Source organism: Triplophysa rosa, linkage group LG11 (assembly GCF_024868665.1).
Source record: "Triplophysa rosa linkage group LG11, Trosa_1v2, whole genome shotgun sequence".
NCBI lineage: Eukaryota > Metazoa > Chordata > Actinopteri > Cypriniformes > Nemacheilidae > Triplophysa > Triplophysa rosa.
The window spans coordinates 25,665,381-25,685,296 of NC_079900.1; the positions used below are offsets into that span (position 1 = coordinate 25,665,381).

General features: G+C 41.9%; 1 protein-coding gene across 1 annotated transcript in view; it reads right to left on the reverse strand.

Moving 5' to 3' along the window:
* prkcab (protein kinase C, alpha, b) overlaps positions 1–19,916 on the reverse strand; it is a 288,207-nt gene that overhangs the window by 53,757 nt on the left and 214,534 nt on the right. Inside the window, 2 exon segments of the mRNA XM_057345103.1 lie at positions 4,826–4,954; positions 6,988–7,099. Of these exon segments, the coding sequence (XP_057201086.1) occupies positions 4,826–4,954; positions 6,988–7,099 (241 nt within the window).

Consider the following 19,916-nt stretch of genomic DNA (forward strand, 5'->3'; position numbering starts at 1 on the left):
AGTCATGTTAGCTGCTGTGAGTGAAGAAAACCCACAGCAGCTGTGCTGTCCGACCGGAGCAGCACGTGCTTCCTTGCACGAGAGGAAGTCCCTCAATGCAAGTAGCACAATCAACAACTCTAGGCAGTAGAATGCCAACGCAGGCGGGGCCCCGTCCACTGCCCCGACACTGCTTGCCCGTTGCACACGGCACCCCAACCTTGCAGGGAGGCATCCCAAAGGGGACCTCTGTCCTCAAGAATGTCATGGAGACCAGGGGGTTAGGGTGTGTCGGCAGAAAAGCGTGTGACCAACGCCTGCTGCCGGTGTGCCACGCTCTCCAAGGAACTTGACTCTGCAGCCAGTGTTGGAGCGGTCGTATGTGCATCGACCCGAGGGGGGGCCACCCCCGCCGAGGATGCCATGAATCCCAGGAGCCTCCTGTTACAGGGGGACCGCTGACTGTCTGATCTCAGGCAGTTCAACACTGACCGGGCGCGCTCCTCGCGCCCCCCCTTGGGGTGAGCGGGGCCGCTCGTGAGGACAGAGTCGAGTTCCATACCAAGAAAGAGGATGCTCTGCCCGGGGAGAGCTTCTCTTTTCTCAGTTGACCTGTAGCCCCACCGATCTAGGTGCCGGAGCACCAGGTCCCTGTGTGTACACCACAGATCTCGAGAGTGTGCCCACCTTGAGCCAGTCGTCGAGATAGTTAGTACCCGCACACCTCCTTCCCAACGGGGAAGGAGGGCGACTTCCACGACCTTCGTAAAGACTCGTGGAGACAGGGACAGACTGAAGGGGAGGACCCTGTACTGATATGCCCGTCCCTCGAACGCGAACCGTCAGAACGGCCGATGTCGAGGGAGGATCGAGACATGAAGCTCGCGTCCTAGGTCGATTGCCATGAACCAGTCCTGATGCCTGACGGACGCCGGGATGCGCTTCTGCGTGACCATCCTGAAAGGCAGCTTGTGTAGGTGCCTGTTCATAACACGCAGATCCAAGATAGGGTGCAACCTTCCGCCTTCCTTGGAGACAATGAAGTACGGGCTGTAAAACCCGCTGAACACCTCGGCCGGTGGGACGGGCTCGATCACTCCCTTCACCAGAAGGGAGGCGACCTTCTCCCGAAGTACGGGGGCATCCCTGCCTCTGACTGAGGTAAAAAGGACGCCCCGGAACTTGGGCGGACGTGTCGCGAACTGAATCGCGTAGCCGAGACGGGTCGTCTTCCTCAGCCAACCTGACAGTCTGGGAAGCTGAGACCAGGCTCCCCGAAACTGTGACAGGGGGACTAGAGGTTTGATCTGCTTCATCGCCCCCCCGGAGGGTGGTTCGATGGCTAGCAGTACGGATTCCTTGCCGGGGGAGGACCCCCGGGGAGGAGATCCGCTCTGCTGTCTTTCCTGCCTGGCGATTGTCCGGCTCGACGCACTGTCTGTCTGAGAGTGCTGAAGGCCGGTGTTTATACTCGACATTGCGCTTCGCCATGACGCAACGTCGAGTTGCCGTCCACCGTCGACCAGAGGGTGGGAACGGCTGTGAAAACCCAGAGAGAGAGGAAACTCTTTTCGTGAGGAAGTGGGCGCTGGCCCCCCAGGGGGGACCAGCTGATGGTAGGACGGGGCAGGAACCGTCCCTATCCGACCCAGCGATGTGGTGGCTGGAATCGGGCCCGATGGTAGTCTCAATCTCCCTGGGGTCTCTCCGTCAGGGCCGCTTCTGCTTCCGCGACGGCTGCTGACGGGGAGGCGGTTTCCTCTTTGACGTCCTTTTCCGGGAGGCAGCCTGAGAAGGGGGCACTGGAGCCGGATCCGGAGTCGAAGAGGTCCGGGGCTGCCGGGAAGCAGACGCCGCTCGGGATCTCGGAGGCCTGACGACGGCCGAGTCACGGCGGGGCAAGATGTGCTTGATAGCCTCCGTCTGCTTCTTCACCGTTGAGAACTGCTGAGAGAAATCCTCAACGGTGTCACCAAACAGCCCTCCCTGCGAGATGGGGGCGTCGAGAAAGCGAACCTTCTCAGCGTCCCGCATCTGCGCAAGGTTGAGCCAGAGGTGCCTCTCTTGGACCACCATGGTGGACATCGCCCGACCCAAGGCCCGTGCCGTCACCTTAGTCGCCCGTAGAGCGAGATCGGTGGCGGTACGGAGTTCCTGCATAACCGTTGGGTCGGTCTTACCCTCGTGGAGCTCCTTCAACGCCTTGGCCTGGTGGACCTGCAGGATGGCCATGGCGTGGAGGGAGGAGGCGGCCTGACCCGCAGCCATGTAAGCCTTCGACACCAGCGATGCCGAAAACTTACACGCCTTGGATGGGAGTCTAGGCCGAGCCCTCCAGGTGGCCGCTGTCTGCGGGCACAGGTGCACCGCGACAGCACGCTCCACCTGGGGGATCTCGACATAGCCCCTGGCCGCCCCACCATCGAGGGAAGTAAGGGCGACTGAGCCTTTCTGATTGGAACGAGCCGTGAGGGGCGCGTTCCAAGTCTTACTCAGCTCCTCATGCACCTCCGGGAAATACGGGACCGGCGCTGGGCGCGGCTTGGAGCCGCGCTCAGACCCCAGGTACCACGTATCCAACCGCGAGCGCTGGGGTAAAGGCGGTGCTGTGCACTGCAGCCCAATGCTCGCAGCGGCCCGGAAGAGCATGATTGACATCTCAACGTCCGCTTCTTCCTGGGCTCGACCCCCCGGGGGAGGGAGCTCCGAGGAATCGTCGGGGTCGGATGCCAAGAAGTCGCTCTCCGATGCTACGATCGACATCTCATCTTCGTCACGCACTTCCGAGTACGTGACGGAGGAACAAGACGGGGTAGGACCGTCTTTTGAGAGATGGTCAGACGAGCGAGACGGGGCGTGAACGGTCCGTGAGCCTGTGGCTGGCGGTCTAACGTTCACGGTGATCCCCATATCACCCCCGGTGTCAACCAAAACGGGCAGCAGGGCCGTAGTCACTGCCGTCACTGATCGGGTAACAGACGAGGTGGTGGCTTTACCCATAAAGAATATAGCCACCCGTGACCGCAACGTCTGGATAGGCATCTTCCCGCAGTGCGGGCAAGATGTATCCACGAAGGTTGCCTCAGCGTGCTGGAGACCCAAACACCTGAGACAGACATCGTGTCCATCCCCTTCCTCAATGATCTGGAGCTGCTCATCAGATGCGTAGGCTCTGAAGAACAAAAGGTGAATGAATGAGCATCCGGGGAGGAGCCCGGCATGCAAATTTCATTCGCCAATTTTCATTGGCCTTTTCTAAATACTCAGAAGATGATAGGTTCTCAAGACAAACCCCATTCTGTCGGTTCGACTCAACGTCGAGAGACCGACAGAAAGGGAACACACAGTTCAGTTTAGCGACAGAAGAATATCATCCTTCTGCATCTTACAGGGAGAGAAAAGCCAGGCTGCTAGAGGACTGTTTGTTTGTTTGTTTGTTTGTTTTGTGTGTATCTGTTTGTGTAAATGTTTGTGTGTGTGTGTGTGTGTGTGTGTTTGGAAGCTACTGTCTTCCTGGCTGGACAGATAAAGTTTACATCAGAGCTGAACTCGCAAAAGCCCTAAGGATTCTCATCACATCACCTCTCATAACATTGACAGCTTTGTCTAGCCAAGAACCACCCACTTAGACAGAACGAGACTGACTTTGATAAAACATATTCAAATAATAATGGTGTGACAGTCACAGAACTAGTCAGACACAGAAACTATAGAAAATAGTAATCCATTAGCTGTAGATCTTCCTTAACATCACGTTTCATTATCAGTGCAGAATCCAGACTGACTCCAGACCAGTGTGAGTGTGTTTGTGTGTAAGTGCAGAGATAAGCAGGGCTGATATTCACACAGCAGGGAAGAGTCCTTCAGCACACAGCCTGGCATACATGACCCACCCCTGACTGTGTCCCGCTGCGACCCTGAATCTCTCTCTCACACACATGCACGCACGCACATACACACGTCACACACACATGTACTGTAAAAAAAGCAAAATATCATGTGTTTTAAACTAACGATGTATGAACACAGAGAGGTCTGTAACTGTCTTACCTAGACACAAGCTATTTAAAAAAAGAGTTATATATTTTGTTATATATATATATATATTTAATTTTTCCCTAAAGCATACTGTACTGTAAAAATGATGTAAAAACATTGACCTCACATTGACCTCAAAGCAACTCATATTCTAGACATATTCTAAATAGTATCCTGATATTGTAGTTCTTTTTAAACAATGAGGCTTCAAAAATGGTCAGCAAGAAAATACATTTGTGTGATAATAACATAAATATATGAAAATAAGAGTTATGTTATTTTCATATATTCTTTCCCGTGCCTTCTGGAACTACAGCTTGAAACTCAATTCAGAGCAATCAAATGTACAAATAAAATATACACAAATCAAAAAGTTACATTTAGTCCTAATATTTTATTTAAAATCTTAGGTAGGTAATGTGTGAGCAATAAAGCAAATTTAAAGTAATTTATGATATATTCCAACATTTGTTGGGGTCAATATAACACCTCACAATGAATCAATATGCACATAACAATGTCAATTCAGGATAAATAAATCAACTACAGATTACTGAGGAGCCATGAATGGAGACAGACGTCTTTTGCCTACAGAACGGTGCAGTTATTATCCAGTGAATGTGAATGTCAAAAAGCTCAACCTTGACCTCTAAGCATCACTAGGTAGCTTTCTCTTGACATTGTGCACATGTAGCCCTATTAAACCTGAGCCGCAAACACGTTTGTTTCTGCTCACACAACCTGACCGTGTACACTATAATAATGTGTGTTGCAAGATGTATTCCCAGTGCATTGTGGGGTTGCTGACCTGTGACATGAAGTCGGTCTCCGCTGACCTCGATCTTAAGAAAGATTCTTCCTCTGCGCTCGGTGTGGTCTGTACCGCACAGGCTTGGCACATTCATCACACACTGCTTATGAACGTTCATGTCACAGGCTGAAAGCAACACAAAGGAAGGATATTAGAGATACTCATTTGTAAACAATACAGGATTAAACATATTACAGTCAACATGACACAAAGTTCACACTAGTGCTTGTTGTAATCTAACGTTCTTCCAAACTAAACAATGTTCAACAAGAAGTAATAACGGCATGTAATAATATAAAACTTGATTTACTGGATGGTGAACAGTGGTCTCTATAGCAGTAGTTCTCAAACTGGGGGCCCTGAGATGGATCCAGAGGGCCACAGATTTTGTAAGTTTTATGAAATATAGAAATTGATCATAGATTTTATGCAATCAAACATCATAAAAATAAGACCACCAGACAAAAGAATTGATGTTTCAGCATTGTATAACCGAATATGTTTTTGTTTAAATAAAAATGTTAAATTTTAGATTATAAGTCTTTATTTGGGGGGCCGCAAAGCGATGCACTCTACACAAAGGGGGCCTTACAACGAAAAAGTTTGAGAACCACTGCTCTATAGGACATTTGTTTGGAGAGGAAGGCTAAAAAATAAGAGGGCTTTGTAAAATGAAGAGAAAAAGAAAGCGGTTTCAGAGGTAGATCAATAACACGCATGCATACCTTAATATAAATAAAATATGATTTATGAGTGTTTCAAATAGTGGGAACCACCTTTAATGTCCCCCCAAGTCATTTTTGATGTTTCACTATATTTATTACTAGAACATTTGAGCGCACACACACACACACACACACACACACGCGATGAAGCAACGACATACAACACACACCACACCGCAGAGCACGAGCAGCACGCACGAGACGTCAACGCACGCACGAGAGCCACACACACCACACAACACACCGCACAGGCCTTGGTTGACTTCCGTGGGGAGTCATAGGACGTAATGTTTTTATACTGTACAACTGTATATTCTTCCCTAATCCCTAACCTATTCTAACCTAAAGAGTCATGAAATTTTTGCATTTCAGCTTTGTAAAATTGTTCTTTCAATTTATCAGCTGTTTTGCCTTCTGGGGACTCTAATTTTGGTCCCAGGTGAGCGAGTCCCAGTGTGTTGGTGTGTTATTCAGTTTGGTCCCCACCGGGATATACAACATGAACGCACACACACTGTTGGGTTTCCATTTTTATGGGGACATTCCATAGACGCAATGGTTTTTACACTGTGTAAACTGTATATCATATTCCCTACCCAACCCTAAAAGTCACACACATGTCGCTCTTTTAGATTTTCAAAAAGTTAATTCTGTATGATTTATAAGCTTGTTTCCTATGGGGACAAAAAAATGTCATTTTGTCCCATACCGTAGGGTTTACCTTCCCACACACACTACACACTGCAGGCCCTCTTTGATGGTCTGTTTTTTTTAGATAGCTTAACTTACAAAAAAGTGTTTTTTTACTACAGGCTGGTAATTGGACAGCGTTCAAAGGGCTACAGCAGAGAAAGTGTGTGTGTGTGTGTGTGTGTGTGTGTGTGTGTGTGTGTGTGTGTGTGTGTGTGTGTGTGTGTGTGTGTGTGTGTGTGTGTGTGTTGTGTGTGTTGTGTGGTGTGGTGTGTTGTGTGTGTGTGTGTGTGTGTGTGTGTGTGTGTGTGTGTGTGGGGGCGTGTATGATACCGAGAGGATGAAGTTGACATGTGAAAACTGAAGGAGAGGAGTGGGTGAGCAGATTGCAAAAATGTAATTAACGAACATGCTGCTATTCCCACATACATTTACTTCAATCTGTTCTCATTAAAATCTGTGATAACATTCCCTTAAGAGCCAGAGCGCTGGACGGGGAGCGCTGACACATCTATGCAAAACACACTCTTAAACCCATTTGACCTCATTACAGACCCTGAGAGACCAGCCTAGAGCACAGACAGCAGTAAGATGCATTAAACAGGCCCGGGGTGCCCTTTCACTCTCATCTAAAACCTGCTGGCTTTGATTTTGTTACAGTGAGATCTGGTTAAGAGAAGCTGCTTGTGGATGAGCGTTAAAGGGCGACCTCCATCCTGAACGTGGTGGGAGGATCTTACTCACTGTCGCATTTCATCCCCTGGTGGATGAGACCGTACAGCAGTGATCCACAGTGGTCGCAGAAGGTGGGACTCCCGTAGCTGTGAATCTTAAACTTGTGCTTGCTCCTGGGGTCCTGCAGAGAAGTAAAAGAGAATACAACTTAGTCTCCAAATCACTGGAGGACCATTCACAGCCTATCTGAGGCCAAACCACCAATCCGATAATATGAAAGTTTATGATGCTGCAGCAACTTTCATCCTATTACATTGTGGGCTTTAATCCAATAAAGCATTGATCCCAGAAGTTTGATCCAAGGGAACACATATACTGATACCTGATGCATAAACGTAGAGCAACTTTTGAGTAAGGGACCATGTAAAAAGTTCACACATTATTTATATATATTTTTTATTGATTGACAGGCACAAAGCACTGTTGTTGTTTTTTAAGACAGCTAGAGGGCGTTTAACTATAGGTCATAATAACGCCATTTTTAACATAAATTATGGGGTTGTTTTTTGGAGCTCATTTATTGGGGGATATGAACAGGGCCACTGAGGAATCTGTCTATGAATGGTTAGAAGTTATGGAGAATGTGAGCTTTGTTGTTATGCGAGTTGAGATGTTTTGACCCATTAATCTGTCATTAATACAGAGCCACGAGAACAGCTGCTGAGCTTCATGTATGACTATATAGAGAAAAGGAATGCACATTCACACAGGCAGCCATTAGAGTCAGGAAATATTCACAAAATATATCATGTTCACAGAATATTCCTCAGCACAACAGTGTCATGGTCCTGCCTTCTTGTTCAGGATTTTCTAGTCTTGTGGCAGGTTCGTGACAGTCAATGCCACAGATTATGTTTAGTGTGAGAAAGACATGGTTTGTTTACCATTGACATGCCATTTGCTTTCTCGTGTCTGGTCATTGGCCCCGCCCCTCTCGTTTCCCGTATTGCTTTCCTGCCGTGATCATGTTCCTCGCCTGCCCCTCGTTAATTATCCTTTGTTTGTCTCCCTATAAAATACCCTCGTGTTCATTGTCCTGTGCTCGATCGTTGTCCTTGTACCTTTGTGCTTACCGTTGTGCTTGTACCTCTGTACATGCTATCTTGTTCCTTGTGGATTACACTGTCAAAATCTAGTCAAGTCTTAGTAAGTGTTTAGGTCAGTTTAGTTCTTGTCTAGTGTTGTATTTAGTCTTGTTAGTTTAATGTAGTCAGTTTATGTTCCTGTCTTTCCCTGTTATCATGTTTTGTTTTCCCCATCGTGGGTTTTGTTTTGTTCATTTGTTTATTAAAAGTCTTTGTTTAACCCCTTCGTCCCCGCTGCCTGCAATTGGGTTCTTCCTTCCGCCTAACCGTGACAAACAGTGTTCTGTATTGTTTTCATAACCAACACCCATTACTTATGAATGAACATTCAACCAAAAAAATCTAAACATCACATACTGTACCTGACACTGTTCAGCACGGTTTGTCCGAACATAAAATGTAAGAAATTGAATCAATGTTAAATCAATGACCATTACTCTCGAAGTTTACCTATTTAAAATGTTTTCTGGCTGTATTATTTATAGTAAATATTCTGAGTGCTGGTTTTATATGTCAGTCAGACGTGTGGTATGCTATTTCCTCCAGACAGTTTATGTCAGTAATTGAAGAGGCCAAAAGTGCTAGCAAAGCAGATGCAGTCGCTCCGTCTGGCCAAATGAAGAGCGTGTTAAGAAATTCAAACAGCACAGGAACTCTAAATGTATCACCATTGAAGATGTGAGTACCCTGGCACCTTAAATAGCATTTTGGTTCTTTTCTCCCTGCTTCTGGTTTCTGTACTGTTTCTACTTGGCTGGCATATATGTTAGGTGTGTAGTAAGAAATATTACCACATAATATTAGCATCTTGATACTACAGACTTCTTTGTTATATCCTTTTCCAAATCACCTTAAAATTCTGCAGTGAAAAAAATCAACCATAATGGGATGTGGATAATATTAGCAGCATGCCTGGATGCACACATTGAGAATCTAGTAGGAATCATAGGTGATTGATGACAGTGTGACATCTGTGTCAGAAGCAGCTGTCCAGATACCTCATAAAACAGCCAATGAGAGCAACAGCACATGATCTCATATGCCGACAGACGTCTTTTTCACTTTCAAATGAACTTTCCATAAATTCCACTCTCCGGGTTCTGTCAACTTCAGTTTCAATTCCTTAGAGCTTCATTGCACTGTTTGGAGTTATTGTGTTTTCTCTTTCATTTGTGAATCAGGCACACACACACACGCGTACACACACACACACACACACACACACACACACACACACACACACACACACACACACACACACACACATATGTCTGGTTTACTATCTCCGTGGGGACAGTCCATAGGCGTAATGTTTTTTATACTGTACAAACTGTATATTCTATCCCCTATCCCTAACCCAACCCCTAAACCTAAAGATCGTAGAACACATTTTGCATTTTTAGATTTTTAAAAAATATTGTTCTGTACAATTTATAAGCTTTTTTGCCCATGGGGACCTCAATTTTGGTCCCCACGGTGACACGAGTCCCCATGTGTTGGTGTGCATACAGGTTTAGGTCCCCACCGGGATATACAAACATGAACACACCTACACACACACGCACGCACGCACACGCACACACACACACACACACACACACACACACGTTGGGTTTCCATGTTTTATGGGGACATTCCATAGACGCAATGGTTTTTATACTATACAAACTATATATCATATTCACTACCCCTAACCCTAACAATCACACACAACTTTCTGCTCTTTTAGATTTTCACAAAAGTTAATTCTGTATGATTTATAAGTTCGTTTCCTCATGGGGACCAAAAAATGTCCCCACAAGGTAGATATTGTAAAGATATTGCCATCTTTGTGGGGACATTTTGTCCCCATACCGTAGAGTTTACCCTCCCCCCCCCCCCACACACACACACACACATTTTATCTAAAGTTGTATGGCTGTAATGATGTACAAACTTAATAATGCTGTGGGTCCAAAAACTAACACCATAGAAGGGACAAAAATAAACAGCAAAACCAGCTTTTGCCAATTGCATTTAGTCAAGAATAATGTCATTCCACATTTTATGACGTGGGAGTCACCAATGAACTTTGAAACTGTATATTAGAGGGTAGATTCTCTTAATCATTATTTCCCCCTTCATTCCCTCATCATGTGTTCTGTCTCTCTCTGTGCTCTGTGATATAATCCGCTTTACTGCCGTCAAATGAATCTGTTACGGATGAAAATCTAATCTTCTGCCTCTATCTTTTTCCTCCTGAGATGAGCTGAGGATTGAGGGAGAGGTCAGTGTGTGTGTGTGTGTGTGTGTGTGTGTGTGTGTGTGTGTCACTGCCTGGTCAGTGCCACTCACACATTTACACACATTTTTATGTCCACAGTGTGACAGCTAAAGCCAAAAAAAAACAGAAGACACCTCTCACAACTATGAATGGAAACCCAGCAGGAGTTTCCAGACAGAATCTGTATTGACTGTAATGACAAATCTGCAGAAACCTGAGAGGCCGTTTACGCGAAAGCGTTTTCAACTAAATACAGAAAACTTTTTATGCATTTTGGCTGTTCATTTACACGACAACAGCGTTTTGGGGGACTGAAAGTGCAAACTTTTGAAAACAAGTCTCAAAGTGCAAGATTTTGAAAACGACGGCATTATCGTTTCCGTGTAAACTCTGAAGGGGCTCTCACTAAATCCTTGGTGTTTCAAGTCAGATTCGTGGGCGTGGCTTGTTGGTTTTGACTAAATCCTTGGTGTTTCTAGTCTTACGAAACCTTTACCAAAAAACACGGTTGCGTGATGACATCAGACTCGAAACACCAAGGATTTAGTGAGAGCCCCCTGAAGGCAGTGTTTTCCAAAAACGAATGACGTCATACGCATGTGTATTATGCGTTCAGTCTCTAGGCATGCGCTAGTATTCCCCAAACAATAATGGCTACCTCCATGCTGCATGTTTGTGCCGCATGACATACTTATTATTATTTCTCCAGCAAAAGTAGATTTACTTCACCACTACAACCAGCGGAGACATACTATTTATATGCAAACTACTATGAACACACATTCACGCCAACAAAGTGTATTAAAATCGCTTTTAGATTAAAACAGTGTATGCGGATGTGCGCAAGCACGTAGGGTTTATTTTTTGCGCAAGAGCGCCATCTGGCCTGGCATGCATAATACATCGTTTTTATTCGTTTTCCAGGTTCCAAATAAATGCAGATCGTTTTGATAATGCTGTCGTGTGTATGTGTAAACGTACACTGAGTGATGCATGTAAACATGGTAAAACGAATCATACAAAGCTGAAAGTACTACACTTTTCCTGGTAACTGTAGATGTTGAAATTATACAGAGAATCTTCTGGGAGTTGGGTGAGAATGGACAGACGTGACACATGTGCAGGTGTTCATAGAGTCCGCAATTCACAGAGGGTGGCGATGAATCTCTTTTGGGCACCCGTGATTGTCTGGGCCCCTGAAAGCTTTTTTTTCTCTCTCCCTTCTCTCTTAAGAGTCCTGCTCCATGTAGCCAAAAATAGCATGCCAGAGTCCAAAACTACTCTACATTGTTTTAACTGGTGATTTAACCTAGTGTTTTGTGTTAACGTGTTTTCAGTCAGAATCACAGGGTGATGTACATTTATAACGGTAAGCCATGATTTCATATCTGACTGTCAAGCATCAATTTTGTCTCAAACAATTCCTCAAAAACTAATGTTGTTAAATCAGAATACAAATACAGGGGCCAGTTGCACCAGCTGGACGTACACCCGGTCGTAAGACTAGTCTGGACGTAAAACGCGCCTTAAGTCCAGCGTAGAATTTATACCTGTTGTAGCATACGTTTGAGACTAAATCTTACGCCTAGTCAGAGGTAGGTGTAAGTGAAAAAACAATAGGCTATAGTATAAAATTGAGACAATGGCTGGGTCCGAAAGCTCTAAAATGCTGCTTTCGGAGGCAGCATTTCAATGTAGGAATGCATCAATGCAAGTCCAAATCCAATGTTTGCTTTACTTCCTGTCTCCTGAGATACCTCCATCAGGTCGTTTTTTGAAGGCAGCATAGATGTATCCTTCGCTGCCTTCAATGTCCCACAATCATATGCTTGTGCTCACGCGGGGAATGTGATTGGTCGAGCAGGGTCGAGTTCAAATAAATTTAATGGTGGCCAAGAATGCCGCTATAGCACAGTTTTTGTGTAAATAAAGTTCTATTTTCTATTTTATTAACTTTTGATTGCATTTCTATTGAGAAATTACTATTGTAGTTTTAAAATATTCGATTAGTTATCACAAAGGCGCAGTCAATTTATATTGTATTTCAAACAGAATTCTGTTACGCTTTCGGATGCAGTCAATGTCGCGAATGAATGCGCAGTGCTGAATCCGCGCCTGCGTTATCTAAAGAAAAAAATGTATTTTAAATTGTATTTTAGCGCTCTTCATTGACAAGTGAACAGACACCGCATGAGTGAGATTTGTGAGCAGTAGTGGAAGAAATGGAAGAAAGCAAGAACGATCAGATAGGCCTATTTGAGATGTCTAAATACTAAGATGAGGAGAAACGTAATTTATCCGTCAAATACCTGAGACAGCGCTGGATTTAGGGTTGGGTACCGGACTCGGTACTTTTAAGGGCACCGACCGAATTATGTCGGTACTACCGAGTATCGATTCACATTAAATCAATCGGTGCCAAATTTCGGTACTTGAGAATGCATCGGGTACTGCCAGAGGCGTATTAAGACCTCATGGTGCCCCTGGGCAACAGCCCCAGAGGTGCCCCATCAACCCACCTACCCACACGCATGAATCCACTCATTAACCGATTTATATATTCAAAGATTTTATAAGAATGAAACTCAGCAATTTACAATATACTATTTTACAAGAATTACACATTAACATGACACTTTTTTAGAATAGAACACAAAAAACAACTCTTTTCCATTAAGTATTTTTAACAATTAGGCCTACTGTAGTTAAGGGGCACCTGCTTTCTGTTGTAATGTTACATTTCAGGTTTTGATGTAGTGAAAAAAATCACTGTGTAAGTGTAAATGTTGTGCCTGCCACAAAGTGGGGGTACAGGGACACACACACACACACACACACACACTATAGGTTGCATGTATGTATTCACATTAGGGGGACAATGGAAAAATGTACAGATTTTCAGGACATTGGGACTTTAATTCGCCAAAGTGGCATTCACCAGATTACAATGTATAGCAAGGTTATGCATAGAAATAACATGAAACGTTATTGTTACTATTTTAACTTCTATACAGCTATTCAAACGCTCTATTTAAGCACAGTATGTGTATATTCTTACTAAACGATCACATAAGTACTAAGATAAAAGTGTACTCCACTAAAAAGGACACATATCAGGGCTCTAGACTAACTTTTTGCACTGGTTGCACTGGTGCGCCTAACTTTTTTTCTTAGGTGCACCAGCACAAAAGTTAGGTGCACCCAAATTTTCGACCGCATCGCATTTAACACTGCAGTTTTACCAGTTTTTTTTTTTAATCACTGTCCATATAGGCAAAATTGACTTGTAAATGATTAACTAACAATCTGGTCAACATAAAGTTCTTTATTTGAAGCACAATTCTACAAGAAAGGTAACTTACTGAAAAAGTGTTGGTGCTTAAAGTGCTTCACTGAACTGAAACTTAAAACATTTCAAGATAAATGGACCAGGGCTTGACATAACCTGGGAGGTTGATGGCTCCGTGTCAGAGCATTGCTTATGATTTTCGGATGGATCAGGCCTTAACTTAACATTATTCACGAAAAAGTTGTCAATCGTTCTTTTCATCTTCTCTCATCATCCGCGCTACATCCACTCTGTTTAACTGACGGCCCTATAGGCTCCTCACCTCTCTCTGTCTGACTGCAGCACACGCATTTTCACACGTACACACCAGAGGTTGCGCTAGACTTTTTTATTGTCCGTCATTTTGACTGACAGGCTCGTAAAAAATCCGTCATAATCTATTATTACCCGTCACTATGGTGCAAGGTGGCGTTAGGTGGTAATTAGTATGTTCGTGACGTCATCACGCTGTACTTGTGTCTCGGAACTTGTTGTATTTTAATACAACTGAATGCCCAATAAAGCCGTTGTTGTTTATATTCATCTGTATATTTCATGTTTTAATGTTTATGTTCATATGTGATTCGATCTGGGAAAACCCAACACATGGTGCAAATTTATATATTACAGTTTTTGATACCAAGCCCTTTCCAAATCAGTTGAAAATGAAAATAAACACTCGACTCTACATATGGTTATCATATTTATATTATTTATTTCACTTGTTCTTGTTTAGAAAATTAAGCATACAGTCGCGTTAAGGAAATGCGCGCTCAGACGCAGCCTGCACGCACACACATAACACTGCGCTGAACATTTAAGTTTGTTAAGGCGCTTTGTGTTTTCTGTCCACCAATGAATAAAATCATCTCATGAAGTTCTGAAACAAAATTATTAGTGACAGATTAGAGCAGTCGATGGAAAGAGACGGTGAGTGATTCTATAATTACTTGTACATACCATGTCCATGGGGTGTATTTATCAATTTGACTAAATATTCATTTCAAGCAATGACCAATTTTATATTAGGTGATATTTCTCTTTCTTTTAATAAAGAAAGCTAGCAAGTTCTTTAATTTATTTAGCAAAAAAATGCAAATTATATACTGGAATTTTGCTGTCCGATTTCATACATTTCAAGTTTGCTCTTCAAAATTAACCCTAGAAGACATGTTTGTGTATATTATATTCAGCATTATTTGTTCAAAATAATCATTAAAACATGATAAAGGTGTTTTTAAAACTATTTGAATCCTTAATAAACATAAAATTATTCACTTTGTGTGTGTCCGAGAAATCTTTGTCAACTATGTTACCCATTTATATAACCCCTATAAATCAGCAATGGTTTGCTCCAAATTCAAATAAGCAACAATGTGTGATGCCAAGCCCTTTTTGGCGGGAATTCTGAAGACAGTGTGGTAAGTTTCAACTCCTCCTCTTCAATATTTCATCAAAATGATTGTCTGCATATGGAGTGGATTAATTGTTCATCAACTATGTTATCAACATTTTCTTGTGTATTTACCTTAGATTTTATAATCAACAAAATGTAAAGAAAGTACATAGAAATATAAGTTGATCAAGGTCATATGGTGACATGTTTAAGGTCTGTAGGGCCTAAAATGGGCCTAAAATGGAGGAAATGTCAACTATGTTACCTGTCAACTATGTTACCCATCAAGTGTAACACAGTTGACAGAGAATAACACGGTTGACAATGTTGTAAGGGTTTACTGGGTTTATGCTTATTAAGTCCACTCGATTAAATTGTTACAACACAGAAATTAAATGATAATATATAAAAGTGTAATAAGGTAGTAATTAAATAAATGCATGATTTGAGTTATACTGTACTTATCAGGGAAGAAGTCAGCTGATCTGAAACCATTTTTTAACTATTGTTATTAAAATTTTGAATGATACAGGTATTAACTCAACAATATTATCCATACACTGAATAAATCCTTACACTCTAGCTAGACGTAACGACATCATTATAGATATTTTCCATTCTACCCCTATAGCCTACTCATATTAACAAACAATAATTTCATGGATCATTTTGATATGTTTAAGTGATTTGAAATGACAGTTTCCTGATGACATATGTAATTTTAGCCCTATCAATTATGCTATACACTATTTCAAAACAGAGTCATTTCTGGTCTAGAGAGATGAGATTATCTGCTGCCGAGAAGCAGCGCCAGTACAGGGCTCGGCATGATGCTGATCCTGAGAAAAGGGCTGCATATTTAAAGAAACAACGAGAAAAGTGGCATGCCTTAATTGCATCTGACAGATTGTAGATTTGTTATCAAAATAAAGTTTTTATCATAAAGCAAGGTTTCTCTCTTCTTTTCCTAATGCTTCCCGTCAACTGTTCCCGTTACTTTGTTGTCAACTGTGTTACTTTGTTGTCAACTGTGTTACTTTGTTGTCAACTGTGTTACATGGGATTTTTGTGCCATAATTTGTTTAAATGTTGGCTGAACTGTAATAAAAATGACGGGGGACATTTTTAGAGAGCAAGGTCTGACATAATAATGTTGAATAACTCTAAATTCAACGTAATGTGGATAAAAAAATCATCCTTGATGATACTATCCCACAGAATATCAATTATACAGCTCAAAATTCATATTTTCAAAGCAGTTAGACAAACAACCACAAACACACTGAAGAATAGACTAAAGAACTTGCAAACAAATGTTTTATCAAATGCTTAGTATTTCATTCATGTCTTCTATGACACAACTTTTGTCTGTAACACATTTGACAAAATAATGAATCATATGTTTATTTTGATTTAAATATTTAAGTTATCATTTGAGCTTAAGCTTGCCAATTAATGAATTTTGCACATTCCAGTGATATATTATGGAAACAAGTAGAACATTTAGCAAAAAAACACACTGATTTCTTCACTTATAGGTTGATATGAAATGTACCCCTAATTATAGAATGACTAAGGCGAGTGAGGCCAACCTTCAAGGTGCAGTTTAAAGCTGTGAACAGCGCCGCAGGAGACTGATGCACATTTACATTATGTATTAATGTATGATCAACATTATATATTTATATGTAATTCTTTCAGTATCTCTGTTAAAAATGTATATTACAAATCAATCTGTTATTTTCAGTAATGATGCTGTTAAAAATATTTTTGTAGACTTTTCAAGTTTTGTTTTTCTATATTATCTAATGTCTGTTAATGTTGGAGGTCTCATGGTTTAGGTAATTTATCACACTGCATGAATAAATGATTATGTGTGTGAGGAGGAAATAGAATAAGCTGGTTGTAATAATAATGCTGTAGTTATTTCTATAGTCTTTGTGTAAAATTTCAACAAAATGTTTGAATTGAGAGGTTTGGACTTTTTTTCACTGAAATTAAATAAAGTACCAAAAAAAGGTACCATTTGGTACTGGCACCGAATTCCAGGTACCGTTTTGGTACCGGTACCGGCTAAAAAGTGAACGGTACCCAACTCTAGCTGGATTATTTCAAATTAATTCACAAGATCGAATGAAAAGCTATGCTCTTGTTAAGTTTTATTATAATAAATTTGATTTATATTTACATTACATTAACAGAACTTAATCTGTTGTCAACTGCATTTCACGAAGACAGACATAATTTTAAAGGGCGTTATTTAGGGTCAAATATAATAGAATGGAAAATAATGGAGAAAAGTAATGGCGTAAAAAATGGATAATAAAATGCAGTGAAAGTTTTTTTTTCTGCTGGACGAGTTAAAACTCTATTTTCTAAAGAAACTAACTAAAGTATATTTTTACATAAAATATCTAATTTCATAATGTATACCTTAAAGAAAAGTTTGGATGTGATGTTTTAGAATTTATTAATGTTAATGTTTTCGGTTTCAATACACTCGGTCCTATTTAACACATTTAACATCATTCCGCCCTGACGATAACTTATACGAAGGTTTCATTTTAGAAGCACTGAATTTTTAGAATGAATCAACAAATGATCACAGCAGTTATACATGAATCAGATGGGAATAGAGCGAGAATCCGCACTTTTCTTTTCTTTTATCTAATTATTTATCCTCTTTAACATTTTCACTCATTGGAGGCAGTAAGAATGTCACTTTCAATGTGGTAGAATATGGCCGCGGGGACGCGCATCGTCTAATCTGAGCGTAGCTGCGCCTGGTCGTAGTTTTAGATGGTGCAACAGGTGTAATCACAAGTCTGGACGTAGTTAAGTCCAACGTTGGGCTAACACGCAACTTTTTTACGTCCAGCTGGTGCAACCGGACCCTGGAGTTCATGAGAAGGGAATGTACAGTAACGCTGAAGTCGCTGGCAGTAGATCAGATGATTATCAGTAAATGTTTCCTCTGGCACAGATGAAGATTTGTGAAGCCCAGAGCTCTGTTCTGAGATCAGTTATCTCACATACACACACAACAATATGAGCTGTTATCCCCATGGCACCCTGACACCAATATTTGCATAGGATTTCAATGCGGAAACCACACATGCATGATGGCGTGCAGGAAGCACCCCCCCCCCACACACACACGCACGCACGCACGCACACACACGCACGCGCGCGCACACACACACACACACACACACACACACAAGAGAAGCAGCTACATTAACAGAGGATGAAACAGGTCCACCTACATGTAATAAATAAAGAATACAATAGCAGTGTATGTGAGGATAATATAACGATAGCGGCGAGGTGATAAGTGAGTGTGTAGAACAAACACGGCATGGCAGACAGAGATGTTGCTATGGTGATGAGCTGGAGACAGTATCATTGGTGCTGTATCACAGGATTCATGATGACAGAACTGAGAGAACAAGCGACTGTTGACAATGTAACTTATTATTTTTTTTGCAGTGCATGGGATTCATTTCTGTACAAATGATACATGCAATACTATCTTGATAGATGCAATCTTGTTGTTGATAGTGCACCTACAATGCCTTAAATTGCTTGCTTGGTAGGCAGCTCGATGTGGGGATTGCCAACACATATTTGTGTTCAAGAATAAATCAATAAAATCGTGCTGATATTTTTTCAAGCTATGCAAGCGGTCTCAAATAAAGCGTCATTATTTTTTTTATTTTAACAGACGGTGCACAGAAATTATCTGTGGATGTGTCAAAACAACTAGAATAAATCATTCATCAGCTCACAGAAAACACCCCTTACGATATTAACCATGGTTTAACTACAGTAAGCTAGATGTTTTTTGTTTTATTTGTAGTAAACCTATACTAACCACAAATTTACCATGGCCTTACTATAGTTACCATGTTTTAACCACGATATGTGTAGTTAAAATGTGGTAATACAGTAAAAATACATTTTGAATGTATGGTGAATTCAGAGTACTACTATGTCATTTGGACATTCATCAGGGTATAGGAAGACAGTATTCTTTAAGGGATATATTATGATACACAGGGCTGAAAATGGTGAACCTAGGGGGAAGTGATTTTCAAGAGGTACAAAGTTTAATTTCAAAATGTAGAGGATCGCCATCTTTTATCCATAAAATGGCTTCCAAACGCTAGGCACATTCATACATAAATATGGTGGCATTTTCTGAATTTGTGCTTAAAAATATAAAATATGTCCAACTAGAGACCCCCTCGGTCAATTCCACCAATGATGATATTGGCAATACTTTAAAATCATCATAGTATCACAGTATTCCCATCCGATAACACACCGTAACAAGTGTTTAGTAAGGGTTAAAACCTGGTTAATCAGTGCAACTAAATTTCCACAAGTTAAGATAAAGTGGTTGATCAGTTTTGAGTGGTTAACCAAGTCGGTCGGTTAAACTGTCCCAATGGCAGGTAGTCCAATGGCTAGTTCATTCCCTTAAACCATCATACTGCCATGGTTTTGTACACATGCCTTATGCTAATAATACACTATTCTTTGAAGTTCCTTGGAGTACCATGTCCCACACACTAGCATAACCGAGATGGTCTACAAGACCTCAACCCCACCAGCTGGTAGTCCAGTGACTTGTCAACAAAAACATAAACCAGCATGGAGCAGATAGAAAGCTCATAAATGCAGCGACTATGAACAAATGGACTTCCCAGCACAGAAATCATAAACCATCTTGTCTATATATGTGACCCTGGACAACAAAACCAGTCTTATGGGTCAATTTTTTTAAATTTGACATCATCTGAAAGCTGTAATAATGGAGCTTTCTATTGATGTATGGCAGGGGTCTTCAACTACTTTTCTTTG